The 19,792-nt window shown below is 42.7% G+C and overlaps 3 protein-coding genes across 3 annotated transcripts; 1 reads left to right on the top strand and 2 right to left on the bottom strand. All coding sequences in view use genetic code 11, as the record gives it.

Annotated features, from left to right (window-relative positions):
* Positions 1 to 696: 696 nt before the first annotated feature.
* On the top strand, positions 697 to 1,990 carry EGR_07299 (hypothetical protein; the record flags this gene model as incomplete). The annotated part of the gene is made up of 2 exons (XM_024496548.1): positions 697 to 1,195; positions 1,413 to 1,990. The coding sequence occupies 2 exons, from the start codon at positions 697 to 699 to the stop codon at positions 1,988 to 1,990; spliced, it is 1,077 nt and encodes a 358-aa protein (XP_024349024.1).
* A 5,191-nt stretch (positions 1,991 to 7,181) lies between these two features.
* EGR_07300 (Regulator of G-protein signaling 3) lies at positions 7,182 to 16,143 on the bottom strand (the record flags this gene model as incomplete). The annotated part of the gene is made up of 7 exons (XM_024496549.1): positions 7,182 to 7,445; positions 8,886 to 9,052; positions 11,903 to 11,964; positions 12,550 to 12,611; positions 12,829 to 13,043; positions 13,629 to 13,818; positions 15,967 to 16,143. The coding sequence occupies 7 exons, from the start codon at positions 16,141 to 16,143 to the stop codon at positions 7,182 to 7,184; spliced, it is 1,137 nt and encodes a 378-aa protein (XP_024349025.1).
* A 2,614-nt stretch (positions 16,144 to 18,757) lies between these two features.
* Positions 18,758 to 19,450, bottom strand: EGR_07301 (hypothetical protein; the record flags this gene model as incomplete). The annotated part of the gene is made up of 1 exon (XM_024496550.1): positions 18,758 to 19,450. One exon carries the CDS (start codon positions 19,448 to 19,450, stop codon positions 18,758 to 18,760), a length of 693 nt encoding a protein of 230 aa, XP_024349026.1.
* Between the last annotated feature and the right edge of the window lie 342 nt (positions 19,451 to 19,792).

The following is a 19,792-nucleotide window of genomic DNA, read 5'->3' on the forward strand; positions in this document are numbered from 1 at the left end:
CGCATTTTACATTTCCCAAACCCAATAGGAAATGCACTCGCATTTCGTCTTAACTACGTCAAACAAGCACCTGATTGTAAACATGAATACCTCTGTTCTTCTAACATTACTTCCACAGCATGAAATAAATGATGGGAAAGCCTTTTTGACCGTACTTTAACAATATAGACGATTAGACCATCAGCACCAGCACCCTGGTTAGTGCACTTTCCTGAAAATGGAGCAATATCTCACTACTGAAATCAAACACATTTTTAATATCTTTGGTCCTCTAAAATGGCTAAATTCTGACTGAAATTTACTGCAGTGAGGTTCTATTCGGCTTTTGCTTTTTTAGTCCCAAAAGGACCAAAAACGGTTTTTAAAAATACAGCAAATTATAACTTGCAAGCCCTATTACCTTGCAGAATTTTATTCCAAACAAACTATTTCAAAATTTGACGACAATTTTAACTTACGATTCTCCAAATTCATCGATTTTTCGACTCCGCGAGGCATCAAATTCAGCTATTTTCACGCTCATGGACACGCACATGCACGCACGCACATTAGAGCCAACCAATGAGAGGAGAGCTCTATGCTTAACATTGCCTACCAATCGGAGCACGAGCAAAATCAATGCCGCTTCAAAACACGCTGGTGGACGAGTGAGCGAACAAGCGAAAAATGTGGACAAAATTTTCGTCCAAGTAAGGGATGAAAGAGGGACTCGCGACTTCTCAAACAGCCACACGACGGTACCCCAAGTATATGAGAGAGGAGATTGTGAGTTGGGCGAGAGAGGGCAAGAATTGGTCCCAAAGAGCGAAAGAACTCGGTATTAGGCACCAGTCCGCCTACTATTGGGTTTCCTCTGCTCACAAAAGGCCACCACAGGAGACAAAGCCAAAGCCCAAAAAGCCACGAGGACGATCCACATCGAGCCAGGTGAATTCCAAGGTGGTAGAGTTTGTGTGTAGTCTCTACGAGGCGGATCCGAAGATGACACCGGCTCAGATATGTCTGCGGCTGCAAGGCGAGATGTCTGTGACAGTCGCCCAGTCAACTGCTCACAAGTATCTGCGGGGAATGGTGTTCACACGCAGCAGAATACCTCCACCCGACCACACCTCTCTGGAAGCTAGGGAGGAGACACGAAAATACATCTCTGCTATCTCAAGCTATATGGAACAGGGAAAAGAAATTATTTGGCTTGGTGAGCAGTCTTTTTGACATTTTACAAAAAAATTTGAGCAATAGCTTTCGCAGACAGCAATATTTAGACTCTTCTCACGGCATCCCACTTATTTATTTTAAAATAAAATAAGAACAAGTAGCATTGGTTTGATGGATTAGCCAAAGCTCATGTCGAATGGGTTCCTCTAAGCTGAAGCTATAAAGTGATTTGTTGAAGAGATGTAAACGCTCTCTAGGTAGAACAATATTCAACCTCCACACACGTAAATCCGTCTCGCGGTTGCAGGAACTGCACATTCACAGTCTGGCAGCAATTTCATCCAACCTCGGTCTCCTCCACGCCTCCTTTAAACGCGGTCCTTACACCAAGCACGACCAGGAGATCTGGATCCACCAGCATCTGCAACCCGAGCTACTGTCAGATGCAGTACTTGTTTCAGACGCCTTCGAAAACACTGATGCCCCCACCACGGCATCAGTGCCGAGACGCCTGCAACTAGCACCCCTCCATACCGAGCGTCTTAACCCCTGCGAGGCCTACTGGACCAAGGTCACGGAGAAGGTGAAGACCCGTCTGCTCTCTGGGGAAGCTCATCTACCCGCTGACAGTGCAACGGATGAGAACCAGCGACTGGGATGTCTAGAGCGTCTTCTCACTGACGCCATGGCAACCGTAGCTGTTTGTAATACCATCTACGAAGAGGATGGCGAGGGAGAGGAGGAGGATGTATGTGACAAGGCTGTTCGTGACTCCATTGAATGCCTTACCGACGTCCTTCAACTTGTCACGGGGCTTAAAGCTGAACAATCTTGACTCCTTGCTCTAAATGTCATGTACATACATCATTTATACTTCATTAATTCACAAAAGTTCATATAAATCTACCTGTTTTTTCGTTTGGTTTAAAATATTTTTCCTAGGGAAGGGTCACTCATTAGCACTCCAGTACATAAATGCAGGACTGCGACAATAGCAGTCCCTTTCCACATGTCATCAAAATGACAAGTAGAGCCAAAATAGTCGGCTTGTTGTTGCTAGCTTCATTTACTGGGGTGATTTGGACCGTTAGTGAGTGACTTAATAGCGAGACCAAAGATTTTCCTTATGATTGGTGTCAGAAACAGGATTGAGTCGGATTGTGCCTTGAAAGATTGCATACCCTTTATACTTCTCTGTCCCATTCAGTTATCATATTTAATATCTCCTCTTTTCTTTTCGCGGTTCCTGAAAAATCTGTCTCACCGTGGAGGAGAGAGTAGATTTACCGAGCGGAGTTCCGCCGACGATTGAGTGGGCCGCATTCGTCAGTGTGTAGATGCAGCAGCACATGAAATTCCCAAATTACGTCTCTCTTCTAATAATCCGTGGTGAAACCTAGGACTCACAGTTACAGATGACACCAGTATTTGATTGTGATTTCCACACAGTGACATGGAATTTCATTTGTCTGACTTGGGGATGCGGAGGGAGGCTGTTTGCTTTCCACCTTAAAATGGTATGCCACACAACCACTTCAAGCACTCCACATGGTTTGCATGGAGACACAGGGGGAATATGTGACCCTACTGGTCATAATCTCCACCCAATGCTTCAGCCCAGGTAAGTTTAAATTTACTCCCGCAATTCAACCCTGCCACGAAATAACGTCTGTACCTTAGCCTGCATCCTGTCGAGTAATCGGGGAACAAGAACCTCAACACAGGCTTCTTCAGTTGGCCGTCAGTATGATTAAGCTGAATTTGCGGTTCGTCCACACATGACTGTTAGCTGACTACTGAATTTAGGGTATTTTGATTGACGTTGGCTTTACATGATAACATTGCACATTTGAAGTCGGTGGCAAGTGGTATTGGCCAATCAGGAGGTAAAGCGTGAGAGCGCAAATTTCGAAACTTTCCAGACCGCTCAAGACTTCGGTATTAAAAAATGAGGCAAAAAATTAATTAAGATGACGATAGTACTTGCGAGGATACTACTGATATCACCCAGTACCGTATCTTTGTCCTGTACTTTGAGAAGATATTTCTCACTTGTCACTTGTTGATGATCTTGTGTAGTTAGCTGTCTGGGTGCTGCCTTCCTGCTCTGACTACAATCTGAGTGATGTGATTTCCTCTCTTTTTCCTAACAGAAGACAAAACTTAGTCCCATGAAACAAATTCTTGCGCCTCACCATCTCCTATGCACATCCCTTTTCACTCACCCTTTGTACAATTTCCTAGAGAACTAGTTTTCTTTAATCTAAGCTTCTTTCTAACAGACGACCTATTTTTAACACTGTATAATTGCATCTTTGGAGCAGGGCATGATTTGCATGTGTTGAACTATTGTAAGAAAAGGAGTTTTTTGATCGTGAAAAGGAATAAATATGATGGCTAGATTGGCAAGGAAGGGCCAATAGGGTTCGAAAAAAACATCCAAATAGTTTAGTTAAGTTGCATTGATTAACGTCTACTGACCATTCAATTGCAACACTCAGTTGGTTGCTTGACAATAGGTTTTAGTAAGGGAACACTTGCGGGCTCCACCATTGTACCTCTATCGGATGGCCTGGCATCCGGGCCATGCCAATACGTCGACAACAAATATTCTATCAGAGTATTGTGTCTTGTTCCGTCTTTAGGGAAGTCTCGGAATGGAATTCCCAAATGGTCCATGACCAAACAACCAATTAAATTTTAAACAGCCCCTCGCCTTCTTTAAGCGTCGGACCTGACGCTCTCCTTGGTCAACCTCCCGCGTCAGCCGTCCGAATGTAATAGCCAGTCATCAAATTTTCACACAGTTGAGGTGATACGTGGCCACAACGTCGCTGATCCCTCTTAGCAATTCTACTGCATCTGGAGTTTCGTCTTCTATGACAAGTATATTGGGAAAAGTGGGACGAGGAATAGTGCTGACCATCAAGCGTCTCCATCGCTAGATGTACGAACACTGACCCAAGAGTGGAGCCGTGTAACATAGGTCGAGTTTAAGCCCAGTTATTTTAGGGATAATATTTCACGTTTATTTCTTCTTGCCACTTTATTCTCATTTCAGTGCTGCCTACCCGTATATTTATCTAGTTTCCATCCTGCTGGTAGATAAGTGGAGGAGGTATGGCGTGTTCATATAATTAACACCTACATGCAGGTACGGTAGCCAGCTCCGTGACCAACTTTTCCAGGTGATTCACGGCTACTGTCACTTGGGTTAGTAATAGCTTTCTCTTAAGTGTTGTCACAGGTTCCTCCACCCGCAGCGCAAGCAATTGTTTCCGTAGCGTTACGAGTTACCATCAAGCAGTAGAAATCAGAAGTGTTGTCTTTAAAAAAGGGTTTACTTTCCACTGCCACCAATTCAGGGCCTTAAAACTTCCCCAATGCCGAAAGAAGGAATGATACTCTGGCATGATATCTACTGTCGACATGCAAAAGGGCTTGGGACTATTAACGTGGAATGGAGGCAAGTCTGCCCCTGCAGAAGTACAGTAGCGGAGCGCCTCAGTAACCCACTACCTTAACTGATCGAAGGTTAAACAATTTGCCAAAATATTGCGCTCATACTAGCAAATTGGCTACTTTTGATTTGGCAAATAGAAAGAAGCATTCCATGTATGAATAACCACTACGTTTATACCTTTGGCCGTATCTGGTGAGAAATGATGCAAACTGATCCCACATGATTGACCAAAAAGCACCCTTTGCTTAAACCGAAATAGCTGTCACTCCATCACTGGAATCAGTAAAATAAAGGAATGAAAGCTGGGATACCAATTATAATTCTACTTCTAAATTATTCTAAGGAGGTGGAAATGCACTGCCTTTCTACTTCGCAAAATCAAACGATAACCAGCAACGATGGCATTTTGTAGGCCATCCTCCCGTCGCAAGGAAGCTAACCTAAAAGCGGAGCCATTGAATAAAACAAGGGATAAAAAATTATTTTTCGGTGACTCGCATAAGAAAATGTGAATTTGGGGTGATGCAAGGTATAATCAACAATGCGTCAGAAACGTAGAGAATTGAATGGACATGCTTTGAATGGTCGGGCAAAGATTTTTTGCTGTCACTACTACTGTTTGAAAGTAGCGCTGCAGACAATTCAATGAGCTACTGCGAGCACATTTCGTAAGCCAACCCTTTTGACAGGAGTAATCACCTAATAGCGAAAAGCGAAGATACTGCACCTTCAAATCGTAATCTTGACTTACTGGCTTTAGAGGAGCTGCATTGCAGATTGCTCTTCGCAGTTGATTTAGATCACGAAAATCTAGTCGAAATGGAAGAGTATGCCAAGGTTCGAGATGACTCTAGAAGGCCCTTCATTGGATCTAGCCGCCCATAGTCAGTGGCATCCCTCCGTGACTTTTTGACGAAGTTATTGGCCGTCATGCAAATGACTTAGTTATTGCGTTTGAGAAGTAAGTCGAGGGGACTGACAACGGCGTTTGAGGTCACCAGTAGGAGACTGATGTTAAACCGCAATAAACACCACTCCATTTCTGTTTTGTCCAAATGAATGAAACATTGAGCAAATGTTTCCTATCCTTATGCTTTTAATCAACTGGTGCCTCGTTGGTGCTATCTTTATGCATCTGTAAGAATAACATCTGGTGAGGCGATGCTGGCAACCCAGTGGAATGGCTTTTACTGGCAATCCAAAGTATCCGCAAAAGTCTAGGCAACTAACTGAGTAGCATCGATGCGGTAAAGAAGCGAAAACTGAGGAAATATGCTTCAGAACTGGCCTGTCATACGCAAATTTTCCTAAAATTATGTATGACATGAAAGTTTCTATCGTTGACAAAGCAGGACATTGGTCAACCCTCACCCTTGCATCAAGTCCAGTGTCAGGATCTCCTAAAAATCGGACACCCTAGAAACAAAAGCTATTCATTTTCCGCCACTTAAAGACCATCCAACATCTTTTTATATCCGCGACACGCGAATCAGTGCAGCCATTAATCAAAAAATGAAAAAAAAAACACAACTGTCACATATGTGTGACGCTAGGGATAAACCCAGTAATCCAGTCCACTTTAACTCTAATTTCGATTTAAATATTTTATTTAATTTGCAAAATTGTAGCATATTATTTTTTCTTAGGATTATATAGCTACTTGATCGACTTCTGTCTTTTAGGTGGCGTGAAGTGCCCAGACTACTGTATTGGCGCGACTACTCCTGCACGTTGACAGCACGGCGACAGTGTTGCACCTTGACACCTGATTTAATTATGCATAACACTAGGCACCATTTTGCAGCCACCTTAATGCTGGTATCCCAAGTCTGGTCATGTCACCTCTGCCTGCTGTTGCCCAGAGCCTCAGTATTTGCATAACCAACTCGTCTAATTTATAAACACAAAAACGCAATTTGAAGTAACCAAGGTCCTTTAGTATAATAAATTGTTACTTAAAGACGTCACTGAGCAACTAAATTATTTTATGCCGATAATTCTTAGACAATATAGACTGTGAACACTTGGAAACGTTAGTGCTTCTCAGCGTAGTGATAGCTTCGTTGGACGGATCGTTGTAGCCATCTTCCATTCAGCCTACATACTGGTGGCATGTAAGCTCTGTCGTCCACACTATCGAGGCCGTGAATCTGATAGTCTTTGTGCCCCCTTGTGATACAAGTGTGTATAGAATTGCAGGCCTTACAGCGCCTTTGAGAAGTACCGGAGGGCAGGGCGGGGAGAAGAGGAGTGAGAAGGTCTTCAATATCCACTGAATTTCACTTTTCTTTTTTAACAAAATAGTGTTTCCGTATGTACACAAGTACGTGAAGCAGAATGGGTAAAATCGTTTTCCATGTAAATCAGGAATGATAAATGCATTTATTTACATTGAGGTGGAGGACCACGCATACCTCACTCCTCCTCCTCCTCCTCCTCCTTCTCCTCTTTTCCCTCCTCACAGTCCCGATTTGGTCACTTTTATGGAGACAATCCTTAAATCGCCAAAGCCAACACAATGGCTGTGCTTTGACCTTGTACACCAGTCCAGTGCCGATGGAGGCTAGTGGACAGACGCGGAGTTGGATGGTTTTGGGAGGGCGAATGGAGGTTCCACTGTCTTGCTGTCGGTAGGAGTGGAATTCGATCCCTCCTGCTTTTGACAAAAACCTACTAATTTGAGGTAAAGTGTTGAGCGTAGGAAGCGTCGATACGGATCCTTTTCCATCAGAGCTTCGATGCGTTTCTGACTTGCGTCAAATAAGTCCGGTTCGGCTTGTGATAGACGCAACTCTGTTTGCAATCGGGTCTCACAGTCAAGATTTACCTTGGGAAAAATAATGAAATTCAACATGCAAAACCCGCTTTAAAAGGTAGCTTTTTAAAAAACCTGCTGTGGCATTTAGATCGAGAATTACTCTAAAATCTCAAAATAGTCTTGCATCTGACTACGACAGTCAAATTATCTTGGAATCAATTCCGGTGGCCTCCTTCGAGGTGCATTTTGAAAAGTACGCTTATGTGGTCAAAGTAACTACAGAAATGATTGCATTTTAGTAGTCGGGTTCTCGTCAAGTTCTACTTTGACCTTTTAAGTAGCATCCAACACTTATTATATGCATGAGTGCAAAAGGGCACCTGTGGGAGGAATTCAGTCAGAAAGGAGGAAAAAAGAAGGTTAGGAGCCAAAACAACTTGTGCAAGGGAAAAATTGCACTAAAACAAAAACAGATCAAGCAGGGATAAATGCCTTTTTGATAGGCTTAAATGAATCAGTTAAAATTTTTTCTCTTTATCAGCAGTAAATGCATTTGTTTACACAGATAACATCCCGACAACTAGAAAAAATAAGACGCTTATCACTAGAATGGGCATTTTCTCCATAAATGAGAAAATCAGGCCATACTGGTATGCCAATCTGACATGCGTTACATTTATCCTGCTTCTCTTAATAAAGGATTTTAATTTTTGCCGATGTGGAAGGAGAGTCTTTGTCCACCCAATTTCTGGATTGTACAAAATAATCACTTAAGGGGAACTTGAAAGGGGAAATAGTGAAGAACTAAAGGTCAGAATAGTCGGTCGTTCAAAACACCACGAAAGTTGTAAATAAAGTAGAATAATGATCAAAGGGGAATGTCAGAGGAGTGAACTTAAAAACTAAATACCACTGAATCGTACAAGCTGTGGAACAAACACGAGACCACCAACCCGTCTAGGGGCATCGAATGGGTGGAGAGAGGAATTTCCGAAAAAGCATTTCAAACGGGACAGTCGTGGGGAAAATGAAGCGCTTGTAAAAGTGTTGTGCAACAATCACCAGCGGCGCTGTTAAGTGGCAGTAAAATCCACCCAAAGAACGTCCATTTGCCACTCTAAATTTGGTGACCTGTTTGCTATCATCAATCCTGCCTGGTGGTGGAAAAAATCACTCAAGAGGAAAAAAACCAAACCTATTTCTGCAAAAATGTACTTTCCACTACAATGAATTTCGTTTTTTTCTTGAAGGGAAAAATATGTTTACAGTGTGACGGCGAGAGCAAACAGTTAATCGGGAATAATTCAAGCGTGCCATAATTGGCAGTAAAATATTTGTTTTGCAACAAATTGTTACCTAGGGTTAATTGTATTCCAGTAATGGCGAATACGAAACTACTTACAAAAATTAATTTTATCCGTAAGAGGGTACTTAATTATGAATAAAGTAGCATCTACTCATTAGTGACAGAGTGGAATAAGGCGATGGTAAAAGGTGAGTTTAACTGACCTCCCTTTGAGACTGGAAGGCAATGAAACCATCGTAGATTTCCTGTGCCCGTAATCGTTGCAAAGACTCATCAGTGAGCGCCTTGTACTTTTGACAGGCGATCCAGAATTCCAAATTTTCATCACTAAATTCGCCTTGGAGGAATTCTCGAAATACCAGAAGACCATCTATAAGAAAAAAGCGACGCTGATAACACCCAAAACGGCTTGAATAAGGTCAGTGAATTGGTTGTATTTATGCAATTGCCAGCCCCCCCGCGAGAGCCTGTGATGTGAGTGAATGCTTATCGGCGTATAAACTTGGCGGCAGACTATTATCTCTCCTGTAGGTATAATTAAAAATTCTGAAGCGGTTGCATTCGTTTGGGATGGTGTTTGTCTAGCTAAGGCTATAATAGCAGATATTAAAATTTCGCCAACATTGTGGGTAGTCCCATGGTTAGCATTATTTAAGATGGCAAAAACCGTGGTACTGCATGAAATTCAAAACAGAAAAGATAGAAAGACAAATACTAGACAAATGGTGCTATGATGCATACACACATACATTTCTACATAAATATGGGTAAATGGATAGAAATAAGCAGACATTTATGAAAACAAAGGACTGTTTATCATAGAGAGGAATAACTATAAATTTCTAAGTGTCTACAATTAATGATTAACCGCTATGTATACAACTAAACAAAAACATGCTTAGTGTCACGAAATTAAGTCAACTGAGATTTTTTAAAAGCAATTTAATCGAATTCTACACTCCAATTTTATCAGCCTATCCATCTCGCAATGACTCCCCTTGATAAACTTAACCAATACTGTTTTCTAAGGTCATGGCGCCCCTGTATGAATAATTGGCTTGCTAGCTCACTCCCTTGTGTGTAGTTAAATGTCTCATGCGTCAAGTCACTGATATCACTGGCTAATAAAAACAAATATTTTTTGAACGACGAGTGTCTCTTTGTTTGGCGACTATGGACGGTGATCCTTTGTATATATGCGCACGTTGCTACGTATTGTTTCGGAGTGGAGAGACAAACATATGCGAAGAACGGTAACTTGAGTACTTTTACATTAAAAATGAAAGGCTTTATAATAATCTGTTTGTTAGAGAAGTTCATTGTGGCAGACGCAAACTGATCATCTCCATGTGAAAGGTGCATTCAACGGAACGTGCATGATGCGGATTAAGTGATTTTGCCTGGAGGGTAATGGATAGGAAGAAATGAGGGAAATAGTCGAGTAGGAAGTAGAACTGATAGTTTAATGCAGTGGGAAGATGTTAATTAAAAGCCTTAGTCGGAAATGGCCCTAAAAATTTGATTCTGATGGTAAATTGGCCAAAGATGCATCACATTTTATGAAGGTCCTAAATTGAAGAATTACATATCGCATTCCAATATTCATGTGTCACGAACACCTAACATGGGGTGACTTGATTGATGGAGTGACTCAGTCACACCTATGTCAGTAGGGAGAACGTGGTGGAAGCATTATCAGATAATAATAATAAGCTCGAATGATTGTCACTTCGTCCTTCACTTGTACTGAGAAATAACTTTTCCATTCAACTGTTTTCTCAGCAATGAGCGCAACATTGGTGGTCTCTAAGCCTTTTGCTCTCCACTCAAAACCCACAGCTAACCTTACAAACTTCCGCAATTCTGCGGCATTCTCTACTCCAAATCCGCAGGACAGAGCTTTGCCTTGCTTTGTGTCTATGCGTGTGTGAGTGTGGTGTAACTGCAGACAGGATTGTTCACTCCATGAAGGGTAAGCGGTGGCAGTTGTGATCAGTCTACCCGAAACAATTAATGTGAACAAGAAGTCCTTACTAGCGAGTTAATCGGGCAAAGAGGGATACTTCTCCACGTCTTCAATGTTATTTCCCCAAGTTATGAAAAATCAAATAAGTAAATGAAATCTCGACAGAAGGACAATTCGCTAGCGCATTAATGAATAACCCATTCCAAGTCCAATGTGCAGTAATTTATTTTATTTTGAAATAATTCGCAAAATTAGTTGCCATTTAAATAATCCAAACAACTACGGTAGTTTCTACCGAGGAAAAGGTAAGGTCCGTTTTCATAAAAAAACTACCAGGCACGGAACTTTAAATAAAAAGATGGCTAAGACAGAAATTGCAGCAGGTTAGCATATTAAGGGCAAAGGTTTCAGAGCCAATGCTTGTGGTCCCAAGATAATACTTTAATTACATGTTTAACTCTTGGTTTTGGTAACGGGCCACACAGGGGCTCTACCATTATACCTTTACCGGAAGGTTTGGTTTCCAGACCACGTCGGTAACCCTCATGCCCCTCTCCACGCCAACAATACATATTCTGCCCAAGTGTTATGGCTTCTTCCACCCTCAGAATAGCCTCGCGACAAGCGAATCCAGTTTTAAGGGACAGTTATCCTGTTCTCTTCAGCTGGATGGTAATTCTTGGTGGGACAGAAAAAGTGCATATGCTGCGGATGGGAGAATCGGTGACGACTCCCAACAGGAGGGCGAAGTTATGTCCACCCTCGGCACCTACCCCAGTCCATTGTTCTGCCAGAAAGGCATTAACAACTGAAACGACCGTAGCCGTGCGCCCACTAGAAAAGTTCGTTACGCAGCTGTCTACCGTACCTGCACGGAGGTGTCAATTATGTGAACATGCGATACCTCCTCTACCTCTCTACTAGCTGAATGTGATCAGTATAAATATATGGCTGAGCAGCAACGAAATGAGAACAAAGTGGCAAGAAGGGATAGACGCAAAATCTAATCCTCAAGAAACTATGCTAAATCCCGTCGCCTGTTACATGTCTCTGCCTTCAGGTCAGTGTCCGTATGATTAACGATGAACATGCGCCATGACAACCCCATTTCGCGTCCCTCCAATACAGTTCCCAAAGAGAGGTCCAGGTCCAGTAGAATTGCCAGGGGAGATCAGTGACGTTGCGGTAGTGTACTATCTCAATTGCATAAGAATTTGATAATTGGTGTGGCTGACTTGTGGATTATTTTCTTACAGCACCGATTGCGCTGTAACGGCTGGCGCAGGAGGTTGATCGAGGAGGCACCGAGGCCGACGCTCAAAAGCGGGGCAGGGGGCTGTGCAACACTTTGGTTGTTTGCTTAACTCTTCGTTTCGGTTACGCGAACAGTGTAGGCCATGGTCATTGCAGCTCCGCCTTAGGGCTATGCCAGTAGCACCGATCCCTTCTGTATGTCAAAAGTGCACATTTTGTCCAAGTAATATGCCTACATTTTTGTCTTCAGGGCAAACTCGGGGCGCTGCATTACCAACGTGGGCTTGCTTTCCCCCATGTCTTCACCTTAAAGGCATGACTTTACCCCTTTTCAGGCAATTTGAGACCAGTTTTATTCAACAAAAAATGAACACGTCTTTTTTATTAATTTATGAACTAGTGAAAAGAAGGGAATAGGTGATGTGAAATTTAATATAGAAAAAGAATCTCTTTTATGATAAGGTTGAGGAAAGTTTATGGTACATAATTTACAAGGATTTGAAGAAATTTTACTAACTAAATTTTATGCGATTTACGGCTAATGGTTAAACTTTCACAGGCCCATTTATCTTAACTCCCAGTGATGGCGCCAAAATAAATTTGTGTGACTCGTTTGTCACTGAGGGTTGGGTGAATTCGGGGCTTACTTAGCCAACGATCTCTTGACGGCGAGGTTCATACCACGGAGTAGGCTGGATTTCCGCTTACCCTGTCCAATTATATGCAAGGCTTGCCACCTTTCTACTGAATGCTTTTATTTAAGTAGTATAATGCTTCGACAAACTTTTTGTTCTTCATGCCACAAACGTTGTCATCCAAGTTTGTTTTGCGCTTTCTTCTGCAATATTACAAGAAAAATTTCAAAGCACACGCATTTAGCTGCAAATGAGTTCCCATAGCCGATCTGGCGACTCATTAAAGCGTACCGAGAGCTCTTCATATCCCGTGGCTTGACAGTGTCGATGAATCCCCCTCATGTCAACATCGGTTTTTTCTGCTCTTATGTGCGCCAACAGTTCAACAGCCTTCCAAACCACCTTCAAGAATGATTTTGAAGCCACAATCAAACTTGAGAGAAATACAGCTTTGAAGTCAATGTGGATGATCGCCCTACTGCTGTGTTCTAGAAGAAAGGCATCCTCTGGGAACGGCGAAATTGTCAGAGGCTCAGTTTCTGCGCAATGGTTTACCAAGATGCAAACCAGGTATTAAATGGCTTTAAAAGGCCCTTCAAAAATCCTAAATGTCAAAAGAAGGATGCAAAACTCCTTGTCAAAAAAACCGAGGGTAGATCCCAAGGCCATTACAATTGCATTTATATGACAGCAAAATGAAGGCATTTTTGTCCGTAAAATGATTTGACCCTAGAATGAGTGTTTTCATAAATAGGGGGTGGTGTAGTAGAACACTCCCAGAATGCGCTCCACCAGGCGGACGTGACTGGTGGATGCATCGCTACCGGCAGGGCATAGCATAAGCGCTGCAACTGAAAGTTTGTTTTTTTTCGCAATTCCATGTTTCAACATTTTTTGCTTCAAGGTGCATATTTCACTGAGTAGGCTCGGCGAGAGCTGATGTCGACACGGTAGCATTGACCTTTGACCAGTCTGAATTTCATGAGATCACACAAACGCTCATTTTTACTCACCTCTTTGGGACTGACTTGTCTGGTGAAAAATGAATTAAAGGATACTCCTGCATTCGATTAAAGCTGAAGTTAACCTACGTGGATCCTGAAGGAGGTTTTGGAAGGAATGCTGCCAGCAGGTGACCTGTTGGAGGGTCGGCCAAGAGTGCTTAAAAATGCTCCTCAGAAGGCCCTGAACAATCACCTCCTCGGAGTTCAAAGCACTGCTGGAAGGAGATGAAGCCGCTGCCTCCGTCTGTTTTTGGTGTCGCAGTGCGGCTGCTGCCGTCTGTCGCCAAAATTGTGAGATCCTTCCACGCACGTTTGATGTTCTGCATCCAGATGCCGTTGAAGGTGGTTATTTTTTGGTAAGGAGCAATTTAGAAAACAACAGAGCAATCACAGAGTTGGGTGATGACTCCTTCTCCCTTAAAAAAGACTCACCAATTTCCACATCACACCTGACAAGAAATACTGCGACAACCTCATAAACATATTGGTATTACAAAGTGGGGAAGACAAGGTGAAGAGCGATTATATGGGGATACTTCACTTCCCTTTTCTTCATAGGCGAGAAACTCTGGGGCAGCCTGTGACAACATTAATTTTACCAAATAATCTTGCATTAACTAGAGGGAGGACTTAATTAGGAGTAAAGGCTGCTTTCACATGTTAAAGCAACCTTCAATTATCAGGGGACATGATTAGGCCAAACATTACTGCATTGGCCCAAGAAAAAACTCCACCTACCCACCAAAAAAGGGAGAAGAGGGCTGGTCGAGGTGAGCTGGACATCGGTTTTGTAAATAACCCCTGTTTTTTCATTCACTTTTTTGGAGGAACTATTTCGAGCATCGGTGGGACAACGGTCTCAAACATCATGCATGAATAATGCTTTCGGTTGTCAGGTTAATTTTGAGCACAGACCGCACTTTTTGTCTTAGTTTGAGACAATATGTCCACTTTTTCATTAAAAAAAATGTGAATTGACCAGCTTTTTCTTCCAAGCTAAATGGCTAAATTTGATCGTCCTCCAATTATCGTGCCGTGAAATTTGGATGCGAAGATGGGCGGAGAAGAGAGGCGAAGCCTGGCAGCAGGGAATGAGAGTCGGGTAACAAAAGGCGTTGTTTCTATCCTGTCTCTTGTTTTACAAAGGATGAATGTTTATATTTAAGCACCGTCATCATGCAGAAATTTTAGGCTATTAGCACTACGGCCGCGGTCGGCACCACAAAATACAAACGTGGTGATAAAACAAAGTTCTTTCAATCAACTAGCATGTCACCAGCAGGACGCCATTCAACAGGTTCTTCTACCGGTGCATTCAGCCACTCAGAATGCGGGCGAAGATGGAAAATTCTTGAGCGTTGCTACTTATTTTATTTGAGCGACCGGCTTCCTAAGTTCTTTTTTATTTCAAAATCTACGCGACTCATGGAAAAAAGGTGCCACAGTTGACTGAATTACCAAAACGGTGGTAACATGGGGTGCCAAACGCTCTTACCTGGAAAGGTAAGTGGGTATTTATAGTCCCCAAGGCAGGGGATTTACCAAATGTGGTGGAGGATGTAAACATTGTTGATTGGTTTGGTAAATTCTTTTTTGCTTCTAAACTACTTTTCTCTTTTCTGTAAAAAAGTGATTGATATATGCAATATATACACTGAAGTTTCCTCCCCCCGCCCCCCTTCCCCGCTGACAGCATTGCTGTCACAAATGCCAACGCAAAATATGACTCAGAGAGCATCCCGTCTAAGAGGCGCAAGAAGAGGCAAATACGAAATATTACAACATATTTTTGTTTGACTCAACTGCCAATTATTATTGCGTTCAAGTAAACCAAAAAAGAAGTGAAATTGTTGAATATGTAACCAATAAGATGGAATACTTCTGCCACTACTGTTGTCATCATCACCTTGCTTGACATGCCAATTATGAATTGCCTCTGCCAAGGAGAGACATTTATGACAGAAATCACGTAAGTAGACAGTGATTTTCGTGCCTGAGAACCTATTTATAGCAATCCATGAACACAAAATTATCCTTTTACAATTGGTTAGATAGGGAGCAATTGCACCTCCTCCTCCCCCCCCCCCATAAAAAGAAATACTTAGTGAGAGTTTCCAGAAAATTCACAACCCAAAAACATTTCTTTATTTGGGCGTAGTTCATTGACTTGCAAATAAAATATTCACCCATCGGGACAGATGGGACACTGGCAGGAGTATCACAATACCTCCACTTTTACCGCCTCCTTCTCGATGCCAAAGTGTAGGCTTTCCATATTTACAGCCTCCTATCTATCTTTTGCATGAATAATTAATCTTCCCCACCGATGATACGTCTCGCAACATTTTCTGCGGGACTGAGTGATTAGCAGGGGTGGGAAATTCCGACCCAAACAAAAGCCTTCCCCATGTAGATAAATGCGTACCCGCTGGAGAGAACAGGCGATCCAGCGGAGATTGACAACGGTGAGATTAGTGTAGCCTCGTTTCCTTGCAGCAGCCAACACTTTGTCAAGCCTCCTCAAGGCGACACCACAATGCGTGTCTACGAAAAAACGCCTTAACAAAGAGCCCGAGTAGTGGAACGCGATGTTTTGTCCCATAGATAAGCCTGAGTAGACCCTTCAATCTCCATAGTCACAGTTGCCCCCTCAGCGCCATGGGGTGCTGAGCTTACCCGCAGTCCCTCAAACCCTTTGTACTCGGATGTCTTATTATTGCATTAGAAGGTGGTCCGAAGTGCGCAGCTCTAAGAGAGGCCACAAATGGTCCACGGTCCTACAGAATTTCCCCACGTCCGATGGGTGTATTTTGAGTAAGTCCTGTCGGGATTTGTTTTATTTGTGCTGTTTTGGGTGCCATCAAAAATTACTGTCTAATGTCTAGCAAACAATAAACGTTTATTAACGGTAACCCTGCTTTCGCCCTCCCCTCCCCTTCCCCGTTGACCCCTATGCATTACATCGGGCTAACATAAAATTGTGCATAATCCAACGCAATTTGGGCAAAGTGGCACTTATTCCGGTCATAACAGAAGTGCAACTTTGCCAGGCCTCTAGGCCGGGCCACTCAAAACTGTCTCATGTGAAAAACAATAGCAGTAAAATTGTTGGTAGACTTCACCTGCCTTTGGTAGAAAAAGCCGAATCCCTTCCATGTATATTTGCTACTTTTGTCTATCCATTAGCCAAATCGAGGAATAATGGTAAGCGATTTTCCTAATGGCAACACAATATAATCAAAAGTGCAGTTTGTACCCCAATTAAATCTACACCCACATCATTACGTCGTCCCCAAACTTCTCCCCTTCCTTTTTTTTTAACTTTCGAGGGGGTAAAAACAGACCCGGAGATTGTCGAGGTCATTGCTGAAAAGTGGTAGGAGGAGAGAGAAATCTGTTCCCTATTTCGGGTCACCGGTTGGTGTTGTAAGGTCTCATCTGTGCCGATGGCCCACCTCTCAGCCTCCCCCCTCCCATCTTTGATAACAGGCTTCTCCCATAATAACCAGGTCTTGGAGCAAAGCAACAGAAATACGAGGACCCTGGTGCAAAAAGCACTTTAACTTTCGTACAAAATAACCAACTTTTAATGCATACATCTGCTCTAATGTATAATCGAGCCATATATGGTATTTCCTGGGCTAATTTTAGCATTATAGGTGCGAGATATGCTCAATTTCATTAGCTTCGTTCGGCATAAACGCTTTGCAGATTTTCACTTCCCTTTTGCGGTGTACTTACTTTGAAGTGGATAGATTAGCAATAGGATAAAAATAGACGGAGAGAAAGACATTCGCCTTGGGAGGTTAAAAAGCCGGAAGACATTGAAGCAGATCAACTAGGCAAAGTGTTACCACAGGCATGGGAGTTAGCTCCGATGCCTAGTCGAGATGAAGGGCTGGGGGGGGGAGGGCGGTTCAAAATGATCTCCATCTGCTGAGGGAGGTTTAGTGTTTGACATGTCATTAAAGCACACTTATTCAGAGTTGTTTCATTAAAACCTCACTTGATGGAGAAAATCTCATTGAAATTCATGAGATCCACCACTAATGAGGAAATACGAAACCTCATTTCCCTTTCATATAATCGGTTCTCGGGTTTCGTGTGTGCCTCTAATGCACCTAGCAACCTTCACAATACGGGAGGTTATCAAGACCAAGGCAGGAGGGGAGGGTTGCGGTGGAGAGTGTGGATGGTCTTTTTTCTGTAGACCTGCCTGACATTACGCGGGTAATCACAGTTTGCCACTTGGCGAGTAGAAATTAGCGCCCAGTAATTACACCCTAGGGTTTTGAAAGGAATTGTACAAGAAATATTGCTTTCTAGTTTTAATGGATCGTTTACTGCGTTGGCGTTGTTTTTTTAAAATACCCTGTTAAAGACTTTTCTGTCGATAGCGGACCTCCGATGGCCATGGCAAACAAGCACATCCTAGTCACAAGTTCTGTAAATGAACAATGACGCATTGGATAGTTAAACCATTAATTTATGTCAAGTAGACTGTACTTTTGTGAATTTGAAATTCGCCTTGGCCACACGGACTCGCCAGCCTCCTCGAGTCGAACGTCCGCTTTGCAGCGTAACCGTCCGACTGTGAATGTCTAAGATTGTAGTCTTCACGTATTGTTTAGCTGGCAATTTTTTAATCTTCCTGTCAAAATATTAAAGAAATAGCACACGGAGCCTCCTTCCAATTCCTTTTGGGAGATCAGTTAATTTAATCATTCACTACCCTTCTTCTGATTCAAGCGCCTCAATTTTGTCATCACCTGGAGTCGGTGAGGGAGAGGAAGGAGAGAGGGTGAGACGGTTCAATTTGAAAGCACCAATGTGGACTTGGTGTATCGGTGAATGAAAAGAGGGCAGCAGGTGTTGTGACCACCAAAGCATGTGCACACAGATGTAGAAGCGTGTGTGTGAATGTGGAAATTAAAAAGCTCCATTCTGGTCAAATGAAAGACGAAATAAGCGCATCAAATCTTTTTGACAATAAAACTTAGCTAAGCTGTGAGTACAAGAGCACGTTTAGGAATTCTTCAGCAACCTTAAAAATCCCGTTCATGGCTACTAGACACATCTAGGAAGCTCAAATCGCCTTTTCTTCTTCCGAGATGGGGCCAAATGCCTTAGGATCCTATCGCCAGCTAAAGCACTAACTGAAATTATTAAAAAATAGGGCAGTATGGTTGGCAGGAGTGTATTTGCTGGCTTTGGTGCTAAAAACAGAGGCTGTGATAAATTGCCACAACCAGTCCGAAGAGGTGGACCGAGATGCCCAACGCGTCGACTGAGGCCATGATGGCTTCCCCCTTCTGATGACGATACAGTCCACCAGTAAGGCAATAAGTCAATCCAACGTAGAGAGCTAACCAATGTGTGGGAGTTCTATTGCTGTTCTTACACAGTGAGGCTATGATTGACTCCAGTGGTATAATATTCTGTACCATAGTTGCACACAGTTGGAACGCAGCCATAAAATCGGCTACATTAGGCAGTCTGTCTGCTTCATTATGAATCGCATATATGTAAACGAAGTAGAATAATAGGCAGATGTGAGCCAGTACCAGCATATAGCTATCTTTTGTAAAAACGGTGCAAAAAAACAAGTAGAGGAGATTGGCAAGACTGATCACCCCGAAAACATAGAAAATAGCGGTTTCCTGCGGTTCGGAGTACAAATTCAAGATGACCTGATTGAAGGCTACAATAGCACCGATCAGATAGGTCATTACAGTAGTTGAGGAGATAAATTTGGTTTTCTTAATGACTATACACTCGAGAGCTCCCATGGTCACGTAGGAGAGTGAAGCAATCATGTAGTAGGTGGAGATGGGAAAAGCGAGCATATCATAGAGATAGGCAAAATTGTCCATTGTGGGAAGGAAAGCTGAGATTTCGATGCCATCCATGCTTGTCAACAAGGGTACTAGTAAATATTGATTTCTTGGATTTAAAAAGAGGTGGATTTTGATTGGCCATTTTTCATTTAGCGCGCCAACTCTGGAAATTTTGTGGGATATTTGATTCGATCGATGTAATCATCCATTTAAAGGTAATATATGTGTTCCTTAAGAATTACTTAGGCGGAATTTTAAAATTACATTAATTTATAGCCTGCGATAAGGCGGGAGTTTTTTTCTAATGGACGGTAATGTGCTACATGAAAAGCCGTCGGATTACAACAGCCGCGTGGTTAAGCGGAAGTGGACTTCACTGATTTTTAAGGCGTAGATAGTCCCTGCGAAACTTTG

The sequence above is a fragment of the Echinococcus granulosus genome, assembly GCF_000524195.1.
Source record: "Echinococcus granulosus chromosome Unknown EG_S00074, whole genome shotgun sequence".
NCBI classification, from domain to species: Eukaryota; Metazoa; Platyhelminthes; class Cestoda; order Cyclophyllidea; family Taeniidae; genus Echinococcus; species Echinococcus granulosus.